The 17,808-nt window shown below is 53.1% G+C and overlaps 1 protein-coding gene across 3 annotated transcripts; it reads left to right on the plus strand.

Annotated features, from left to right (window-relative positions):
• Positions 1 to 184: 184 nt before the first annotated feature.
• LOC120880226 (angiotensin II receptor associated protein) lies at positions 185 to 16,902 on the plus strand. Of its 3 annotated transcripts, none has more exons than XM_040263444.1 (5): positions 185 to 349; positions 11,080 to 11,114; positions 13,753 to 13,858; positions 14,707 to 14,806; positions 16,196 to 16,902. In XM_040263444.1, exons 1-5 carry the CDS (start codon positions 323 to 325, stop codon positions 16,297 to 16,299), a joined length of 372 nt encoding a protein of 123 aa, XP_040119378.1. In that variant the 5' UTR covers positions 185 to 322; the 3' UTR covers positions 16,300 to 16,902. The 3 variants fall into 3 exon arrangements, with proteins under 3 accessions (XP_040119378.1, XP_040119376.1, XP_040119377.1); XM_040263442.1 differs by having other exon boundaries at positions 201 to 349; positions 14,707 to 14,902; XM_040263443.1 differs by having other exon boundaries at positions 201 to 349; positions 14,707 to 14,881.
• Positions 16,903 to 17,808: the final 906 nt, after the last annotated feature.

Genomic DNA, 17,808 nt, shown 5'->3' on the forward strand with positions numbered 1-17,808 from the left:
ACACAAATCTGGATATTCTCCAGCCGCCCACCACCCCGCCCTCGCCCTCGCCCCCGCCCCCGCCCCCGCCCCCGCCCCCGACCCCGACCCCGCCCCGTAGCTACCTGGACAGTGGAGCGGTGAAGGCTCACGCAGCACGACGCCGTCTCCTAGATACCGGGCAGTCGTCACATGACCTACTCACGTGTCCCCCCAAGCCCAGCTGGGGTTGGAGCGCTGGCAGAGGGCAGCCGGCGGGGCGGGGCTGGGCAAGTTTGTTTCCCGAGTTCGGAGACCAGGAGCCCCCGCGGTTGTGGCGCAGGTGCTGTCCGGCTGGGTCGCGATGGAGCTGCCAGCCGTGAACCTGAAGGTGGCGATGGGCGGGGCGGGGGTGGCGCTGGGCGGGTCTCCCGGAGCGTGTTGGGTATTTGCGCTTTTAAAGTAGGATTTTAGAGGTGGGAGGACCGAGAATCTGGGGAAAGTGGAGTGGTGGGGAGAAAGAGAACGAACAGAGACCAGGTGTAAGGAGGTGGGCGGATAGACCATACCAGGGAGACAGATCCAGAAGGCCAGCAGGAAAGACCGAGAGGGAGCTGGAGGTGGGAAGCGGCCGTCTCTTCCCTAAGTCAGACCGGTTCAGCTGGGAGCGCTGAGCCCCTGAGGCTCACTTTGGCCTGCGCGCCCAGAATTTCTCTGGAGAAAGAGGAAAGCGTGGCGGGGAGGGACCCAAGGAGAGCCCAAGGCTGGACTTGGAGGCAGGACACCTCCCCTCCACCGAGAGAGGGGTAAAGCTTTCACCTGGACCCCCAACACTGCCCTTACCGCCTCTCTTGTTGGGAAGATCAAATTAAGGAAATCAGATGATCCCAGACAGATGGTTTTTCAGTTGATAGATTCAGCGTCTTTATTTCTTAAGCAACACAGACACCAATAGAATTTACTCAAAAGCAGAACCCCCCAACTTTGCACATTTAGGAAAACACTGTAGGTCGCTGGGGTGTCTTCATTTCCTGAGTTGTAAGAATGCCAAAGGCTGTTCTTCTTTTTCTCCCCGCCCTCCTCCAGCCCAGTGTTTCTTGGCTGGGTTTGCCACTGAGAGGCTGAAGCCTTTAGCTTTGGTCAGAAAGGTTTTAACCTTGGACCAGACCTGCCATCTGCGGTCTGGGTACAGTTTCCTTTGAGATTGTATGCAGGAGTACCCTCTTACTCACCCTTGACAAAGCATTATGCACCCATGGTGTCTGGTACTAAAGTAAGAGATAGATGACTACAGAACAATACATCATCCATATTTGGATTATTAGACACGGTCTGTGTTGTAACTTCACGTGGGCACATTTCCTTAATATTGAACACTTGCTTCAGCAGACCTCTCCGAGGCTTCCAGTCAACTGCTGCAGGGGGAGAGATGGCTGTGACAAGGGAATGGGCTTGGATTGAAGGTTTAGCAGGGAAGAAATTTACACGAGGGCAACTGAGGTTCATTGGTATCAACATTCACTCTGTTCCAGGCCATGTGCAGTTAATGCCGACTACCTTTTCTCTGATTAGAGATTTGCCTAAAATAATTATTAAGGGGGAAGGAGGAAAGGGACAGAGGAGCAGGAACTGACAAGGGAGTGAGCCCTCATTCTTGGGGCGTCTGTGGTGTGCCAGGTTATTTATTTAATCGCATCAACCTTCTGAGATTTTTGTAGCTGAGCCAACTTCAGCTCAGACCAGATAGGTAACTTGTCAAGGCCCCACAGAGATTAAGTGGCAGAGTCAGAATTTGAACCCATCAGGGTCAGACTTCAAAGCTGTGTCCTTTCCTGGCCACCATTAGTTAGGGCCAACTTCTGCTTTGACAGTTAGTGCCCAGTGGGAGGGCTTAGTCTGTTTGTGGCCTTTATTATTTTTTTTTTTTTGGAGAAACTTTGTGGGCCTCACAGGCCACACGTGACCACAGATGTGAGCTTTGCTGGCTTTCAGTGCCCACAGTGAAATAGCTGGTCCTTTCTTTGACTTGGGAAATAAAACACCATATCTCTAAGGGTCTTAGCTGCTACCAATCAGAGACAAGTAAGTGCTGAGAGGTCGTGAACAGCTAGGGTTGCCAGGTGACATTGAGGACATCCAGTTGAGTTTGAATTTCAGATCAACAATGAATAAATTTTTTAATCTAAGTATGAAAAGTGAAAGTCATTCAGTCGTGTCCAACTCTTTGTGACCCCAGGGACTGTACAGTCCATGGAATTCTCCAGGCCAGAATACTGGAGTGGGTAGCCTTTCCCTTCTGCAGGGGATCTTCCCAAGCCAGGGATCTAACCCAGATCTCCCACATTGCAGGAGGATTCTTTACAGCTGAGCCACCAGGGAAGCCCCAGGATACTGGAATGGGTATCCTATCCCTTCTCCAGTGGACCTTATATCCCAGGCAATATTTGGAACAGTCTAGAAAATTGTTCATTATCTGAAATTAAAGATTAACTGGGGGTTCTGTTTTTGTTGTTGTCTTTTCTGGCCTCCCACAGGAGTCTAAGTGGGATATTCTAAGTGAGATCAGAACTCCTTGGGAGCTCAGAAAATGCCCAACCCCCCAACCCTGCCCTACTTTCACACATTCCTGGGGCATTGGCTCAGTGCCTGCTTGTGCCCAGCCCACCCACAGTAGGCCGTGGTGCCAGGTGAACAGAAGTAGCTGCCCGGGGCCCTCTGGTAGTTCCTAACCCAACGCCACACATGAGGCAAGTCCCAAGCTGAAGGAATGTCATTGTGAGAGTTTAGAAAGTTCTAGACTTGGGTTCATGAGGGCTTGTGAGAAAAGGCCCTTGGGAGGAGGGTGCAGGGAGTTAGTATAGCATGAGGGTTAAGAATTCCAGAACCTGACTGCACAATAGTCAGAGACGGCCTTGTCTCAGGGCTTCCCAGGTGGCTGAGTGGTAAAGAACGCACCTGCAATGCAGGAGACATGGGTTCAGTCCCTGGGTGGGAAGATCCCCTGGAGTGGGAAACAGCAACCCACTCCAGTATTGCTTGTCCATGGACAGAGGAACCTGGCAGATTACAGTCCACGGGGTCACAAAGAGTTGGACACGACTGAAGCAACTGAGCACATGCACAGCCATGTCCCGGAGGCTGAGTACCTAGCAGGCAGGGTGTTGAATGTTTCACACACCACTCCACCTCTCCATAGCCACACAACATCCCCATGGAGCATTATTATCCCCACTTTAGAAGAGCAAGTGGCACTTGCGAGAGCTCAGGTGATGGCACGGAGTCACATAGCTCTAAGTCATGGAGCTGGGGTCTGATCCACATACTTGGCTCCAGCAGCCACATGGCCAACTACTGCCTGCCTCTGCCTCCCCTCTCTGGCAGCCCTGACTGCTGCCTCCTGGGCTCAGCCCTTGGGGATCCCTGGGGATCTTGCTGCCTCATTCAATAGGCCACTGAGTGTTTGCACAGGACTAAGAAATATATTCTGGGTTTTTTGTTTGTTTATTTTTTGTTTTCGCCCCACCACACAGCTAGTGGGATCTTAGTTCCTTGACCATGGATTGAACCTGCACCCTTGGCAGTCCTTACCACTGCCCTGCCAGGAAATTCCCAGGAAAAATATATTCTGTATATTAATGTGTATGGAGGGGGATTCCCTGGTGGTCCAGGGGTTTGAACTCCATGGTTTCACAGCTTGGGGCCCAGGTAAAATCCCTGGTCAGGGAACTAAGATCCTGCAAGCCATATGGTGTGGCCAAAGAAAAAAAACATTCTTTATGGTAACCTCAAGTCTGTCAACCACCTGGCTAGGCAGTCCCAGCCCCACTGCCATGGGCCCTCCAGTGATAAATGAAGGGTCTGAATCCTGGTCCGAGGACCCCTCGGTTTCCCCTTAGCCTTCCTTCCTCCTGGTCAAACTCATTTCCATCCACCCTTCCCTTGCTCTTCCAGATCCTAGCACTGTAGTACAGTGGGTAGAGCACAGGCTTTGGGGCCAATCAGATCTCCCTCTAAGGCCAGGCTTTGTTGCTTACCAGCTGTGTGACCTGAAGCAGGTTTCTTAACCTCTCTGAATATCAGTTTCTTCACAATAAAAAGAGAATAAAGATAGTCCCTAACTTCTAGGATGATAAGAGGAGGATCCAGTGGTTCAGGAGGTGATGTAGCTTCACAGTTTTGTTGTTTTTTATTTTAATCTTTATTTTATGTGTTTATTTATTTTTGGCTGCACTGTGTCTTTGTTGCTGTGCAGGTTTTCTTTAGTTGCAATGAATGGGGCCCAGTCAGTCTCTAGGTGCGGAGCGTGGGCTTCTCACGGCAGTGGCTTCTCTTGCTGCAGAGCACGGGCTCTAGGGTACATGGGATTCAGTAGTTGCAGCACATGGGCTCAGTAGTTGTGGCCCATGAGCTCGGTTGCCCTGCAGCACGTGGGATCTTCCTGGATCAAGGATCGAACCAGTGTCTCCTACATTGGCAGGTGGATTCTTTACCACTGAGCCACCAGGGAAGCCCGCATCATGTTTTTATTAGCAGAAAAACTCAGACCCAAGCGACTGATTCTGAGATTTGCATCTAGGCTCTCTTCTCATACATAACTGTTTGGGCCAATGAATCTCTCAAAGCCTCAGTGTCTTCATAAGTGAAACATAAGGGTTAAAACTCTACCCCAGACAGTCACAGGGATGACATGGGCCAAGTGTTCAGGGCAGTGTAGATATGTGGCAGGCACATCTGTATCAGTAGCAGGGGTTGCTGTAGGTGACATGATTCCAGGATGACTGTCCGCAGAGGTTGTGGTTGTTGTTGTTCAATCGCTCAGTCATGTCCAACTCTTTGTGACCCCATGGACTGTAGCCCACCAGGCTCCTCTCTCCATGGGATTCTCCAGGCAAGAATACTGGAGCGGGTTGCCACTTCCGTCTCCAGGGGATCTTCCCGAGCCAGGGATCAAACTCGCATCTCCTGCATTGGCAGGTAGATTCTTTACCACTGAGCCCCCAGGTAGGTGCTTACAGCTATTTCGTGGAAACATCCAGTGACTATCAGATGCCTGTCTCTTTCTGGTTGAGGCGCCCCTGTGGGACACGAGGGTGATAGATGCTGCCTCCGCGTCACCAGGGAGGAACCCAGGGCTCCAACATAAAAGGAGGGGCCCCTGGACCAGAACTCAGGTCTCCTCCCCCGAGTCCAGCATCTTACAAGCCCCTGCTGCCGTGGCTGGTCTCTCTCTCCCCTGGTCTTCTGACGCATCAAACACCGGCTAGGAAAGGGCCAGGCAGCTCCACCGGGCCAGCCGCTATATGAAGTCCAGGAGCTCAAGTCTCTCTCCTCTTGCCCAGCCGGGAGCAGTCAGGCCGCCGGGGCACATGCTGGGCACACGCGCCCCTCTCTCCCCCATCTCTGGGGCCGTACCTGAGACTCCCCAGCATTCTCTTGGTGACCAGAAACCTCCCCCAGAGCCAGCAGACAGTTCTTTTGTGCTGAGATAAGGGCTGTGGGAGAGGGCAGGGCTGGTTTGGCTGGGTTTCTTTTTCTTTTTAAATTTCTATTGAAATGTGTTCTTTAATCGCTAAGTCATGTCTCTTTGTGACCCCATAGACTGCAGCATGCCGGGCTCCCCTGTCCTTTGCTGTCTCCTGGAATTTGCTAAGATTCATGCCCATTGAGTCTGTGATGCTATTTAGCCATCTTATCCTCTGCCACCCTCTCCTTTTGCCTTCAATCTTTCCCAGCATCAGGGCCTTTTCCAATGAGTCGGCTCTTCACCTAGCCAAAGTATTGTAGCTTCAGCATCAGTCCTCCCAATGAATATTCAGGGTTGATTTCCTTTAAGATTGACTGATATGATCTCCTTGCAGTCCAAGGGACTCTCAAGAGTCTTCTCTAACACCACAATTCAAAGTGCTCAGTTCTTCAGCACTCAGCCTTCTTTATGGTCCAACTCTCACATCTGTACGTGACTACTAGAAAAACCATAGCTTTGACTTCATGGACCTTTGGTGGCAAAATAATGTCTCTGCTTTTTAATACACTGTCTAGGTTGATCATAGCTTTCCTTCCAAGGAACAAGCATCTTTTAGTTTCATGGCTGCATTTATTGAGTATAGTTATTTCCAATGTTGTGTTACGTGTGAAGCAGAGTGAGTCAGTTAAACATATGCTTATATTCACTCTTTTTTAGAGTCTTGGCTGGGTTTTTTGTTGGAGCTTTCCTGTACATTCGACCCCTCTGGGCCCGAGTGGGTGTGCCCTCCCATAACAAAGATGGGGAAACTGGCCGAGGAGGCTAGTCTTCATGGATTTCTTTTCCCGCGGCTGAGACGTGCTCCACTGGTGCTAAGTTTCCTAAATATTGAGCAAACAAAAGTGATGCCGCACCGAGGGGAGGTGTGTCTGCTAAAGGCCCGCAGGATTTCCAGGTCATGCTGTTTTCTTCCCCAAAGAGAGGGCCTAGTTTGGGGGCTTAGCCAGGTGCTCACTCCATATTACAGGCTTTTCTGGCTCCAGGAAGTACTTTATCCCACAGGTTATAGAGTGGTTTCCTCACAGGCTTTCCTGCGTGTCGCTGCCTTTCCTTTTCTGGGCCGTGCAGGCCAGGCCTGGAAAATCCCATGGACAGAGGAGCCTGGTAGGCTGCAGTCCATGGGGTCACTAAGAGTCTGAGCAACTTCACTTTCACGCCTTAGAGAAGGAAATGGCAACCCACTCCAGTGTTCTTGCCTGGAGAATCCCAGGGACAGGGGAGCCTGGTGGGCTGCCGTCTATGCGGTCGCACAGAGTCGGACACGACTGAAGCGTCTCAGCAGCAGCAGGCCAGGAGCATCCCTTTATTAAAGACGTGCTGTGTGCACAGTCTAGAGGTGGGAACCAGAGCATTTGGGAATGAAGACTGTTTCTGAAATAGAAGTTGAGGGAGGGAAGGACTCAGTGTTGATGTTGGGGAGTGGAGAAGTGATATGACTGTGACTCCTTCCTTGGTTCTTGTCTTAGTTAAAAACCCAACACCAAGACCACCTGGCTGGCTGAGTGTGGCAGGTCCCTTCCCCTCTCTGGGCAGGACTTCCTGTCAGAGGGGACTGTGTTTTGCTCTCAACATAAAGATCAGAATTCTCTCCCACACCTCCCAGGCTCAGCCCTGCCCCCCACCCCCACCCCAGCTTCCTGTCCCTCCTCTACTCTCCTCTTCCACTCCAGCCACATGGGCCTCTTTTCAGTCTCCAGAAGGTTCCATGCTCCCTTCCATCACAGAGCCTTTGCAGGCGCTGTCGCTTCGGCTCGAAATGCTCTTCTTTCCCCCTCTGTCCCTGGTTAACTCTTTGCTCACCCATTTCATCTCCCCTGAAACATCATCCTTCAGAGAAGCCTCCAGTGCTCCCCTCCTCTGATCGAGAATGAGAGTCCTTTTCTTTGCTGTTACTTCCTTCTCAACAGACTGGCTGTTCGGACCCCACTCTCCTTAGGTAATTTTTTGGTTAGCAGGTGTTCCCCCCGCCCCCACTCGGACTGCCAGGTGTCAGTTCTGGAAGGGCAGCCTAGGACTGCATCTGCCCAACTTACCTTTGAATCTGCAGGGTGGAGGCCAAGCAGGTGTCAGCGATGCCAACTTAACCTGTAAATGATTAAGTAACCTGGCACAGTTTGATCACCCTTCTTCAGTCCCTGTAGCATCCTGGATGGCTCAAGTGGTAAAGAATCCACCTGCAATGCAGGAGTCATAGGAAGCATGGGTTTGATCCCTGGGTTGGGAAGACCCCCTGGTGGAGGACATGATAACCCACTCCAGTATTCTGGCCTAGACAATCCCATGGACAGAGGAGCCTGGCAAGCTACAGTTCATGGGGTCTCAAAGAGTCGGACATGACCGAGCACACTCATTCTTCTGTGTGCTTAGTCAGTCGTGTCTGACTCTTTGCAACCCCATGGACTGTAGCCCACCGGGCTTCTCTGTCAGTGGGATTCTCCAGGTAAGAATACTAGAGTGGGTTGCCATGCTCTCCTCCAGGGGACCGTCCCAACCCAGGGATGGAACCCAGGTCTCCCGCATTGCAGGCAGATTCTTTACCAACTGAACCACCAGGGGAATCCACTCACTCCTCAGTCCCTGGGGAAAACCTCAGAAGACTAGTTCTACTCTGCCTCGGTTTCCGCATCTTCATAATAGGAGGGCACATCCACTCAGGCCCTGGGTGGAACAACACCTGGCTAAGTTGGGGTTGAATCCTGGCTCTGCTCTGTGACCTGGAGCAGATTACTTACCGTTGAGCCTTGGTTTTCTCAACTGTAAAACGGGGGAAATGGTGCTTCAGAGGATTGTAAGGATGAAACACGTTCACAGGCAGAAAAATCTTATCTTGGTGCCTGACACATAGGAAGCACTCATTAATAAAGGTAGGTGGTGACCAAGATTCCTTCCAGAGCTAGCCTTCTGTCATATTGTTCTTGTTTGGTCTCTCAGTTGTGTCCAACTCTTTGCAACCCTCTGGACTGCAGCACGCCAGGTTTCCCTGTCCTTCACCAACTCCTGGAGTTTGCTCAAACTCATGTCCATTAAGTCGGTGATGCCGTCCAACCATCTCACCCTTTGTCTTCTCCTCCTGACTTCAATCTTTCCCAGCATCAGGGTCTTTTCTGAGGAGCTCTTCACATCATGTAGCCAAAGTATTGGAGCTTCAGCTTCAGCATCAATCCTTCCAGTGAATATTCAGGATTGATTTCCTTTAAGATTGACTGATTTGATCTCCTTGCAGTTCAGAGGACTCTCAAGAGTCTTCTACAACACCACAGTTTGAAAGCATTAGTTCTTCAGCATTCAGCCTTATTTATGGTCCAACTCTCAGTCATGTAGGCTCAGCTTTTTTGGTGTCTTGAGACCTCTGTAAAGTCAGGTGTGTTGGTCCTTAAAGAGCCATTCTCCTAGTCCTTTGTAGCTGGAAGAGGAGTTCTTTAGGGGTTGGGGATCACAGTCTGGACTTGGTTCACTTAACCTGAGCACTGGGGGCAAGGTGGGGTATCCTGGCCATCTGCCCTGGATGTCTTCTGCCCCCTACCCTGTGTGGAAAACATCCATGTGTGTCCAAGCCCAAAGAGCTTCTCTCCCTAGCCCAAAGGTTAGGAGCCCTAGTTTTTGAGTCAGACTTACCATTTAATTACAGTTTTGCCATCAGTGGAGTCATGATCAACTTAATTTACCTCTGAGCCTAGTTTTCTTGACTGTAAAACGGGAATGATTCTAGTATCTGCTTCAGGAGCTCAGAGAAGGTCATGTGAGACATTGGGCCCAGGGCCTGGCACATTGCAGATGTGCAATAAATAATAACTCTCTCTCTCTCTCTCTCTTTTTTTTTTTTTTGGCTATACTGGGTCTTCATTGCTGCGTGCAGGCTTTCTCTACTTGCGGTGAGCTGGGGATTCTCTCTAGTTGCCACACTCAGGCTTCTTGTTGCTGTGGCTTCTCTTGTTGCACAGGCTCTAGGTTTGTAGGCTCAGTAGTTGTAGCACACAGCACCTAGTTGCCTCGTGGCATGTGGGATCTTCCCAGACCAGGGATCGAACCCGTGTCCACTACATTGGCAGGTGGATTCTTAACCACTGGACCACCAAGGAAGTCCAATAGTAATTCTTATAGAAATGCAGCCAGAGTTCCTTGCTGCAGGTGGCATCCTCTCCTTAACACCCCCACCCCCCTGAGCACAAGACTAGAAACCTGGGCCTTTCACTGCAGTCCTTGCTGTGTCCGCCCTTGCTCTCTGGGCCCAGCATGCCAATGCTGCCTCAGGCTCTTGGCATCCTTGGACCCTTGGTGCCTGGAGCAAACTCCCTTAAAGATCCTTGTCCACCACTGGACCCTACTCCTGCCATCTCGCCACCACCCCTGACCTCAACCCCATCCTGGCCCTCCCCCTCCTCAGGGCTCTGGGTGTTGTGTCCTTGCCTATGCTTCTGGGAGTCCACCCTGGAACACCCCACTCTCCCTCCCCTGTGCCTGGCTGGTCCCCAAGTCCCCTTTAGCACCAACTCCAAGTTCCCCGCTTCTTCCCCCTGCCTTCCCCATAGCATCCATCTGCTCCTTTTTTTTTTTTTTAATATTTATTTGGGACTTCCCTGGTGGTCCAGTGGTTTAAGAATCCACCTGGCAATGCAAGGGACGTGTGTTCGATCCCTGATCCAGGAACTAAGACCCCACATGGCTAGTGAGCCACTAAGCCCTCGCCCTGCAACTAGAGAGCCTGCATAACACAATGAAGATCCCACGTGCTGCAGGTAAGACCCGACATAGCTAAACAAACAAATGAATAAATATTTACTAACAGAGATCTTTAGTTGCAGCATATGGGATCTAGTTCCCCCCGATCAGGGATGAAACCCTGGACCCCCTGCATTGGGAGCACAGAGTTTTAGCCACTGGACCACCAGGAAAGTCTAGTACTATCTTCTTTATTTGCTTTGCAATCAGGACTCTCTTGATTTCCGGGAATAGAGACCAGTTCCAGTAAAGAGGGCTGTCTCTGAAGGACATATGTGGCAATAAAAAGAGTGGGACAGTGCATGGACTTAACATGTTACCTTCCTGTAGAAAAGCTCCTGGTGACTTCTTCAGCACCCTTGAGATGAAGTCCATACTCCTTGCCGAGGTCCTCCAGGCCCCCCTTTCCCCTCTGGTCTCCTGCCCCCGGGCTGCTCTCCCATTCCTTGGATGCACTGGGCATCTGCTCAGCCCCACACGGCTCCCCAGCTCCAGTGTACTGAAATCAGCCTCATTTGAGCCCCTCCCAGCTGTCAAGGCCTCCTCTGGTTTCAGAACAGATTTCCAGGTTCCCCAAAGGAGCCTCCAGCTTTGGAAGCAGGGAGGGGTGTGGGTGTCAGCTACCCTGAGGGACTGGGGAGGGATGACCTGGCAGTGTCCTCTGGCCTGACCTGTGTTCTTCCTCCTCCTCTGCCACTGTTGGGGGCCACTCTCTTGCTGGTGTTTGAGCAGACATCCCTGAAGCCCTCTTAAGTCCTAGGCAGGGGCTTCTGGTGTGTTTTGGTTCCAGAAGATTTGCTGCCCACTCATCCTACCACCATGGTGGTCACAGTCGCAGTTCTCTTCTTTACCCCGCCCCCTCTCTTTTTGTGCCACAGGCGATCCTCCTGGTTCACTGGCTGCTGACGACCTGGTGAGTGAGTGTGGGTGTCCAGTTCTGTGTCCCCTGGTATCCCAAGATCTGGGTCCACATGTCTCTCTGGGGTCTTGTCCACGTGTATCCTGGGTCCTATCCACATGTATTCCTGGGGTCTTGTCCATGTCTCCTGACCAAGACTAAATAGCTCATCTGTCAAGATCATCATCAGCAAGCTCCTGTGTCCCAAGGATGTTGGAGGGGCAGGTGGTACCCAGAGGCCTTTGCCATCACTGACCCTAGGAGCTTCTAGCCCTCATCCTCAGGAAGACAGCAGCCTGAGGGGCAGTACTGACAGCTCAGACCTTTCTCCAGACACTGCCCATGCCCTTTGGGGCTTGGCATCCCTCTGGTTCTGCCCCTAGGGCCTTTGCATCTGGGGCTGTGAGGTGCTGAAGCCTAGGGCCTGGCCTCTCATACCTTGCTGGGGTGGATGTCTGGTGGAGCTCTGTGTGTCTGTGACCTTGGGTGAGCCACTCAAACCCCCTGAGTCATTTTCTCACCTATAATGTGAGAGTATTACTGACCCTCCCACTTATCCTATTAAGTCATCTGAAGGTGAACACACGATTTCTGAAACCATAATTGCTGACATGTATTGAGGGTGCCTTCTGGAGGTTAACTCAGCAGCTCAGCAAGTAGACACATGATGAACCTGAGTACAAGGGTGAGGTCACTCACTTAGGGGTGGACCCTCACTCTCATTTCATACCCCCTGCCCAGAGACAGTAGGCTCAGGATTTAGGCTGACCCTGGTCATGTCCTGAGCCCTGCCATGTTCCAGCCAGGTCACCTTGATCAAGTGACTCCACTTCTCAGTACCTTTGTTTCCATCTATAAAATGGGTGCAAGGATGCACGGCCCTCAGGAGCTGTGAGGGAGAAGCATGGCCTTGCTCTGCTCACCAGACACTGCCCAGGCCTACGCAAGGGAGGCCCGGGGACTGCAGGGTGATTTTCATCATTACCTTCTGCTTTATCTGTTGAGTTTCTGGGGAGATTTTTCTGCCTGACCAAGACTGGAAACCACTGAGCTCACATGTGCATTTTGCAGATGTGGAAGTGCAGTGTACGTGTTCATGGGTATGAATAATGGGAGCAGTGATCATCATGGTTAATGGCCTTGGGGAGCAGAGTGAAAATCCAGATTTCTCAGGCACACTCCCTGAGACTGAGTTAATGAATCCAGGCCGGGCCCCCAGCACTTGCTTTCTCAAAACCAAAAAATGAGATGACTGATTTCCAAGTAAGCCCCACGGTGCTCTGCATTTAACTGCTTTGCTCATGTTTTCCATATGGTATACTTCAGGGAATGTCATTTACATTTGTGAAGCACCCCACTCTGTGCTTGGGACGTCCAGGTGGGTAAGAGCATGGCCTCTTGAGCCAGACTGCTGCTGCTACTGCTGCTAAGTCGCTTCAGTCGTGTCCGACTCTGTGCAACACCATAGACGGCAGCCCACTAGGCTCCCCCGTCCCTGGGAGTCTCCAGGCAAGAACACTGGAGTGGGTTGCCATTGAGCCAGACTGCCTGGGTTTAAATCCTAGCTCTGCCACTTAGCAGCTGTGTGACCTTGGGCAAGTTCCTTGACCTCTCTGGGCCTCGGTCTCCTCATCTATAAAATGAAGATGACCGTAGTGCCTCTTTACAAGGATTGTTAATGCATATGCACATAAATGAACCCATTTAAAGCACTTGTAACTGTGCCAGATACTAGTAAGGGGTCTGGGTTAACTATTCTTTTCTTTGAATTGACAAACAGTTTAGTTAGTAGCAATGCGCTACAAAATAAGAGAGTGGGCATGGTGTTAGAAGGTGGTCCTTACAGTGGGGCAGTCAGGGAAAGAGTCTCAGAGTTAGCATATGAGCTGAGGCTAAAATGACAAGAAAGGACCAAGTGTTCAGGTAGAGGGAACAGCAAGGCAATGGATGGGAGGTATAGGCTGGGCTGTGTCATCAGACCCCACAGGGCCCTGTAGACCATGATCAAGAGTCTGAATTTTATTCCAAGAAAGTGTTGGAGGACTTTTAGCAGAGAAATGGCATCCCCTGATTTACCTTACTGGTTGCTGTTTATGGAGGAGTTAGTAAGTGTCTCTAGTGGTGAAGAATTTGCCTGCCAGTGCAGGAGACGTAAGAGACATGGGTTCGATCCCTGAGTCGGGAGGATTCCCTGGAGGAGGGCATGGCAACCCACTCCACTGTTCTTGCCTGGAGAATCCCGTGGACAGAGGACCCTGGCAGGCTACAGTCCATGGGGTCGCAAAGAGTTGGAAACGACAGAAATGACTTAGTATGCATGCAAGCACATTTATGGAATGACCAGGACCGGGCAGGAGTGGAAGTTAGGGGAACAATGGGGAGAGGTTACAGCGAAACGATCAATCCCAGTAGGAGAGGATGGTGGTTTGGACCTGGAGGGATATGGCCAGATTCCGGATCCATTTGGGAAACAGCCGATGGGATGTGCTGACATTTTTGGCGCATGGGTGGGAAGTAGGGGAATGGAGAGGGAACGAGGCCAAACTGTGGCCTCTACTCGTGGGGGCCCTGAGACCTAGCGCCCCAAGAGGTGACCTGTAGGAGGGGTGGGCACCTAGGGGCCACCTCTTGACTCAGGTGCCTCCTCCTGCAGGGGCTGCATCGTGTTCCAGGGCCCCTATGCCTGGACCAACTTCCCCATCCTGGCCTTGGGCGTGTGGGCCGTGGCACAGCGGGACTCTGTCGACGCCATAAGTATGGTAAGCTGGGGGAGCTGCCAGGGAACCGGCTTCAGGGTGGTCGTGGGCCCAGCTCCGTCTTCCCCTTTCCCTGTCCTGTCTTCTCTGCCTTCTTTTTTCCCCATTTTCCATTTTCTAGAGTCCAGGCACCTAGCCCACATGTATCTTCACTAGCCTGGCCTGCTGCTCTGCCTGCCTGGCTCAGAGAGTCTCCTCATTTTTTTCCCCAAAAAGGGCATAGGGTGGACTCCCACCAGTGCCCCATGAGATTGGCCATTCCTGGAGGGCAGTAGGGCATGTGCCAGTAACCCCCTTAAGAGCCCCCCTAATAGGGAGGGCCCCCCATGAAGAGGGAGCTCCACCACTTTGTGAGGTCAGAGTGGACACAATCTGGCTAAACTGTCCTACCGGGAGCCCTTGGACACCCGCCCAGACCCCATGGCTGTGAGTGCCAGCACTGGCCTCTCAGGATGGTTAGAGATGGATTTCTTCGGTGGTGGAGATGGAACCAGTGAATTCCAAGGGACGTTCTATCTTAGAGATTCTGAGCCCACGTCTTGTGCCTCATCATGGCCTCAAGGATGAGAAGAGTTGGGGGAGAGGACTCTGTCAGAGCCGGCAGGCTGGGTCCCGATAGGGACCCCATCCCTGCTCTCAGCCCTGCAGTCCCCAGTCGGGCATCTAGTCTGCAGAGCCCCACCTGCTGTCTTGGTCTGTCTTCCAGCAAACCCCAAGGATACAGTAGAGCACAAATGGAGCTTCCGATCTGGTATATTTGGTGGGGGGATGGGGTGACAGGGCAGCAGCGTGCTCATCAACCCTAATGACACCGTGGTCACCCCTCGGCCCTGTGCCTGGCTGTCTTGCAGTTTCTGGGTGGCCTGGTGGCTACCATCTTCCTGGATGTGATCTACATTGGCATCTTCTACCCGAGGTCCAACTTCTCGGACACAGTGCGCTTCAGCGCAGGCATGGCCATCCTCAACCTGATCCTCAAGCCGATCTCCTGCTTCTTCGTCTACCACATGTACCGGGAGCGTGGGGGTGAGCTCCTGATCCACGTTGGTGAGGCCACTACCTCCAGCCAGCTCCCCAGTGCCCCTCCCACTAGCCCCGGTGCTGGCATTGCTGTCTTCTCTCCTCTCCTCAGTCTCTGCCTTGCCCGCCCCCCCAGCCCCTGCCCCAGGGAGCCAACCTTGCCCCCTGAGACAGGGATTCAAGGTGCAGGGTGGGGCCTGGTGTGGGCTCTGGGCACCAGGCTGAAAGGTGTGCAAGTTTCTGGTCTCCTAGAGGAACCCAGGGGTCCCCTGGCCATCCGTGCCTGGCTATGGTGCCATGTTCTTCTCTCAGCTTAAACATGGGTGCGACTGGGGGCCTGATCCCATAGGTACCTGCAGGGCCAGCTTCCCCTCTCAGCTCCCTCTAGCCCCATCGCTGGAACCCCCTTTCCTGCCACCTATGGGGTCTGGGCGACCAGGGGAGAGCCAGTGCTGGCCTGGGTCCTGGGGGCCCCAGCCAAAGCCAGCCCTGAGCTGGAGCCCTGCTTGTTGCAGCCCTTCCCCAGCCCCCTGTGACACCCGTTCTCATGTCCTTTCTGAGAGAAGTGGGGAGAGCTGTGGTCTTCTGCCTTTCACTCTTAAGAAAAGTGGCCTGAGACCTGCTGGGGGAGCAGCTGGGTTGAGGACAGGAATGGCCCAGGGCCGCCCACCCTTGGCAAACTGCCAGGCTGCCCAGACCTGTCCCGGGTTAGGGAGGAGCCAGCACCTTCCCTCCATTAGACAGATGAGGAGACAGAGGCCTGGGGCTTGTTCAGGAGCACAGGACAGATGTGGGGAGTGAGGATGGGAATGAGGGGTACGACACCCAGAAGCCAACAGCCTGCCTGGCACCGTCTGGGCTCTGCAGCTGTGCCAGCCCGGGGGGCCTTCTGGAGGCTGTGCAATGATGTCCACTGTCTGGGAGAGGAGCTGGAGGGGAGCCCGTGGGTCCGGGGCTGGGCATCCCTCGGCCGGATTCCTGAGCGCATACTGCATCGGTTGGAATCCTAGTGTCCTCTGCTTCAAGCTTTATAATCTCAAGCAAGGCAGTTTATCTTTTTAACACTCGGTTTCCTCATCTGTAAAGTAGGGACAAAAAAAATACCCTGCTCTATAGGGTTACAGGAGGATTGAATAAGTGATACATGCTAAAGGCTTGGTGCCTGGGGCTGCTGCCACTATCTGTCCTGGGTGCCTGGATGCCCAGCTCTGGCTTTTCTTGTTGGGGTGGAATGGGTGGTGGGGAGTAGGGGGACCTTGGTTTGGCCTCGTGGAATTTCCTAAGTCTTGACCCTTCATTTTTTTCTCTCCAACCCCCCAGGTTCCCTTGGGCCCTCAGAGGAGCGCAGTTCCTACCAGCCAATCGACTCCTCAGAGGTGCCTGCTGACCCTGAGAGCAAGGCTCACATGACCCGAGGATACTGAAGCCCAGCCCAGGGGCCAGTCTGACAAACTGTGGAGCCGGCAGAGAGGAGGCCTCATCACCTTCTTTGTGCCTTGGACATCATCCTAGGGGGTGCTCCTGACCGCCCCCTGCTTTCTGAGAACTAATTTGTGTCCTCCAGTTCCCCATCTCAGGGATTGCCTGAGTCAAGTGCCCTAAGAGGCCCAGAGCCCCTATGCACACCTGTCCCCAATTCCTCGAGCCCTCTCCTCCCTTCCGGGTAGCCCACTGGTCCCAGGCTGGGAACTCTGGTTCCTTTTGTCCCCTCCACCCTTAGCTGCTCCGTGCAGGCCCCAGGCCGAGCCATGCCCGAGCCTGGCAGGATCAGGCCTCTAGGGGCTAGTGGTGCCCCCAACCTCTGCCTCTCCTGAGGTTGGCCATGCCCTTCCGCAGGAGCTCTGAGAGCCTTGGGTCCTGCTCACTGCCAGGAGCACAGGGGTGAGGACCCCTGGCTTCTCACTACCTGGTCAGTTGGTGCCTGGGGACCCCAGGGCTGGAGGCAAGAGGGGTCTGCCACCCCTCAGACGTTCATCAACCTCCAGCTGCAGGCCACAGCATTAAAGTTCAGGGAATTCTGCAGCCAAGTGTGTGTTGAGCCGTGTTTCAAGCCATGTTTCCTCTCCTGTCAGAGCTGGGGCCTGAACTTGCCATTCCCAGGAAGATTTCTCCTGTGAATCTCCAGGGTGCTAGGGCTTAGGTGCTTGTTTTCTTGTGACAGGAGGAAATGGGGGCTCGTGACCAGCTGGGCCTGCTGGGTGCTCAGCTCTGGCCTAGCCGAGGCCCCAGGAGAGGAGGGCACTGTCCAATGTGTCAAATAGGTATCCATGTCTCTGAATTAAGTGACAGGTATTGATTTGAATCCTGCCCTGCCACTGATTGTGTGCCTTTGGGCATCTCAACCTTTTGACCCTGTGTCTGCTGGAAGAGGGCTAATAACCTGCCCAGAGAGAAAGAGACGACGCAGGTGAAATGTACAGTGCCTGACCTTCAGGAGGGCTTCCTAAATGACAGCAAAGTTTTTGGTGGGGCTGCTCCCTAAGCCCATGCTGATGTTGGTCAATAGTCCAGGGGTGGCCTCCCCTTGGCAGACCTGGTATCTTGGACTCAGAGCAAACTGGGACAACTGTCCAGAAGCTCCAGGGGTTTCGTGGCCAGGACCCTACCCCGCCCCTACTGGGATGGGTATTGACCACTGGGCCCCCGGCATCTGGACTTTGTCAGGCCATCCTGGCTTGCTTGTCCCTGGCACAGAGAGGTTAAGGCTGGGTGCACAGCCCCCACTGCCCCATTCTTCCGTATCCATCCATCCAAAGAGGCTGAGTGCCTGACAGTGCTGGGCATGGGCCTGGGGCTACGGGGGTGACCTCAGGTCCCACCCTCAGGGTAACAGACACTGGGAGTCCTCTGTCAGGAGGCCCAAGCCCTGAAAAAAGGAACATGGGCCTCTGAGGAAGGGACCCAGGAATGCTTTTGGGCCCAGGAATGCAGAG

Source organism: Oryx dammah, unplaced genomic scaffold, assembly GCF_014754425.2.
Source record: "Oryx dammah isolate SB20612 unplaced genomic scaffold, SCBI_Odam_1.1 HiC_scaffold_21, whole genome shotgun sequence".
In the NCBI taxonomy this organism is placed as follows: domain Eukaryota; kingdom Metazoa; phylum Chordata; class Mammalia; order Artiodactyla; family Bovidae; genus Oryx; species Oryx dammah.

What these genes read in the sequence shown, in the direction of transcription:
- LOC120880226 (XM_040263442.1), top strand. Translation starts at nt 323, where the DNA reads ATGGAGCTGCCAGCCGTGAACCTGAAG. An exon ending in TGCCAGCCGTGAACCTGAAG is followed by an intron (nt 350 to 11,079) that starts GTGGCGATGGGC and finishes TTTGTGCCACAG; the next exon opens with GCGATCCTCCTGGTTCACTG. An exon ending in TGAGCTCCTGATCCACGTTG is followed by an intron (nt 14,903 to 16,195) that starts GTGAGGCCACTA and finishes CCAACCCCCCAG; the next exon opens with GTTCCCTTGGGCCCTCAGAG.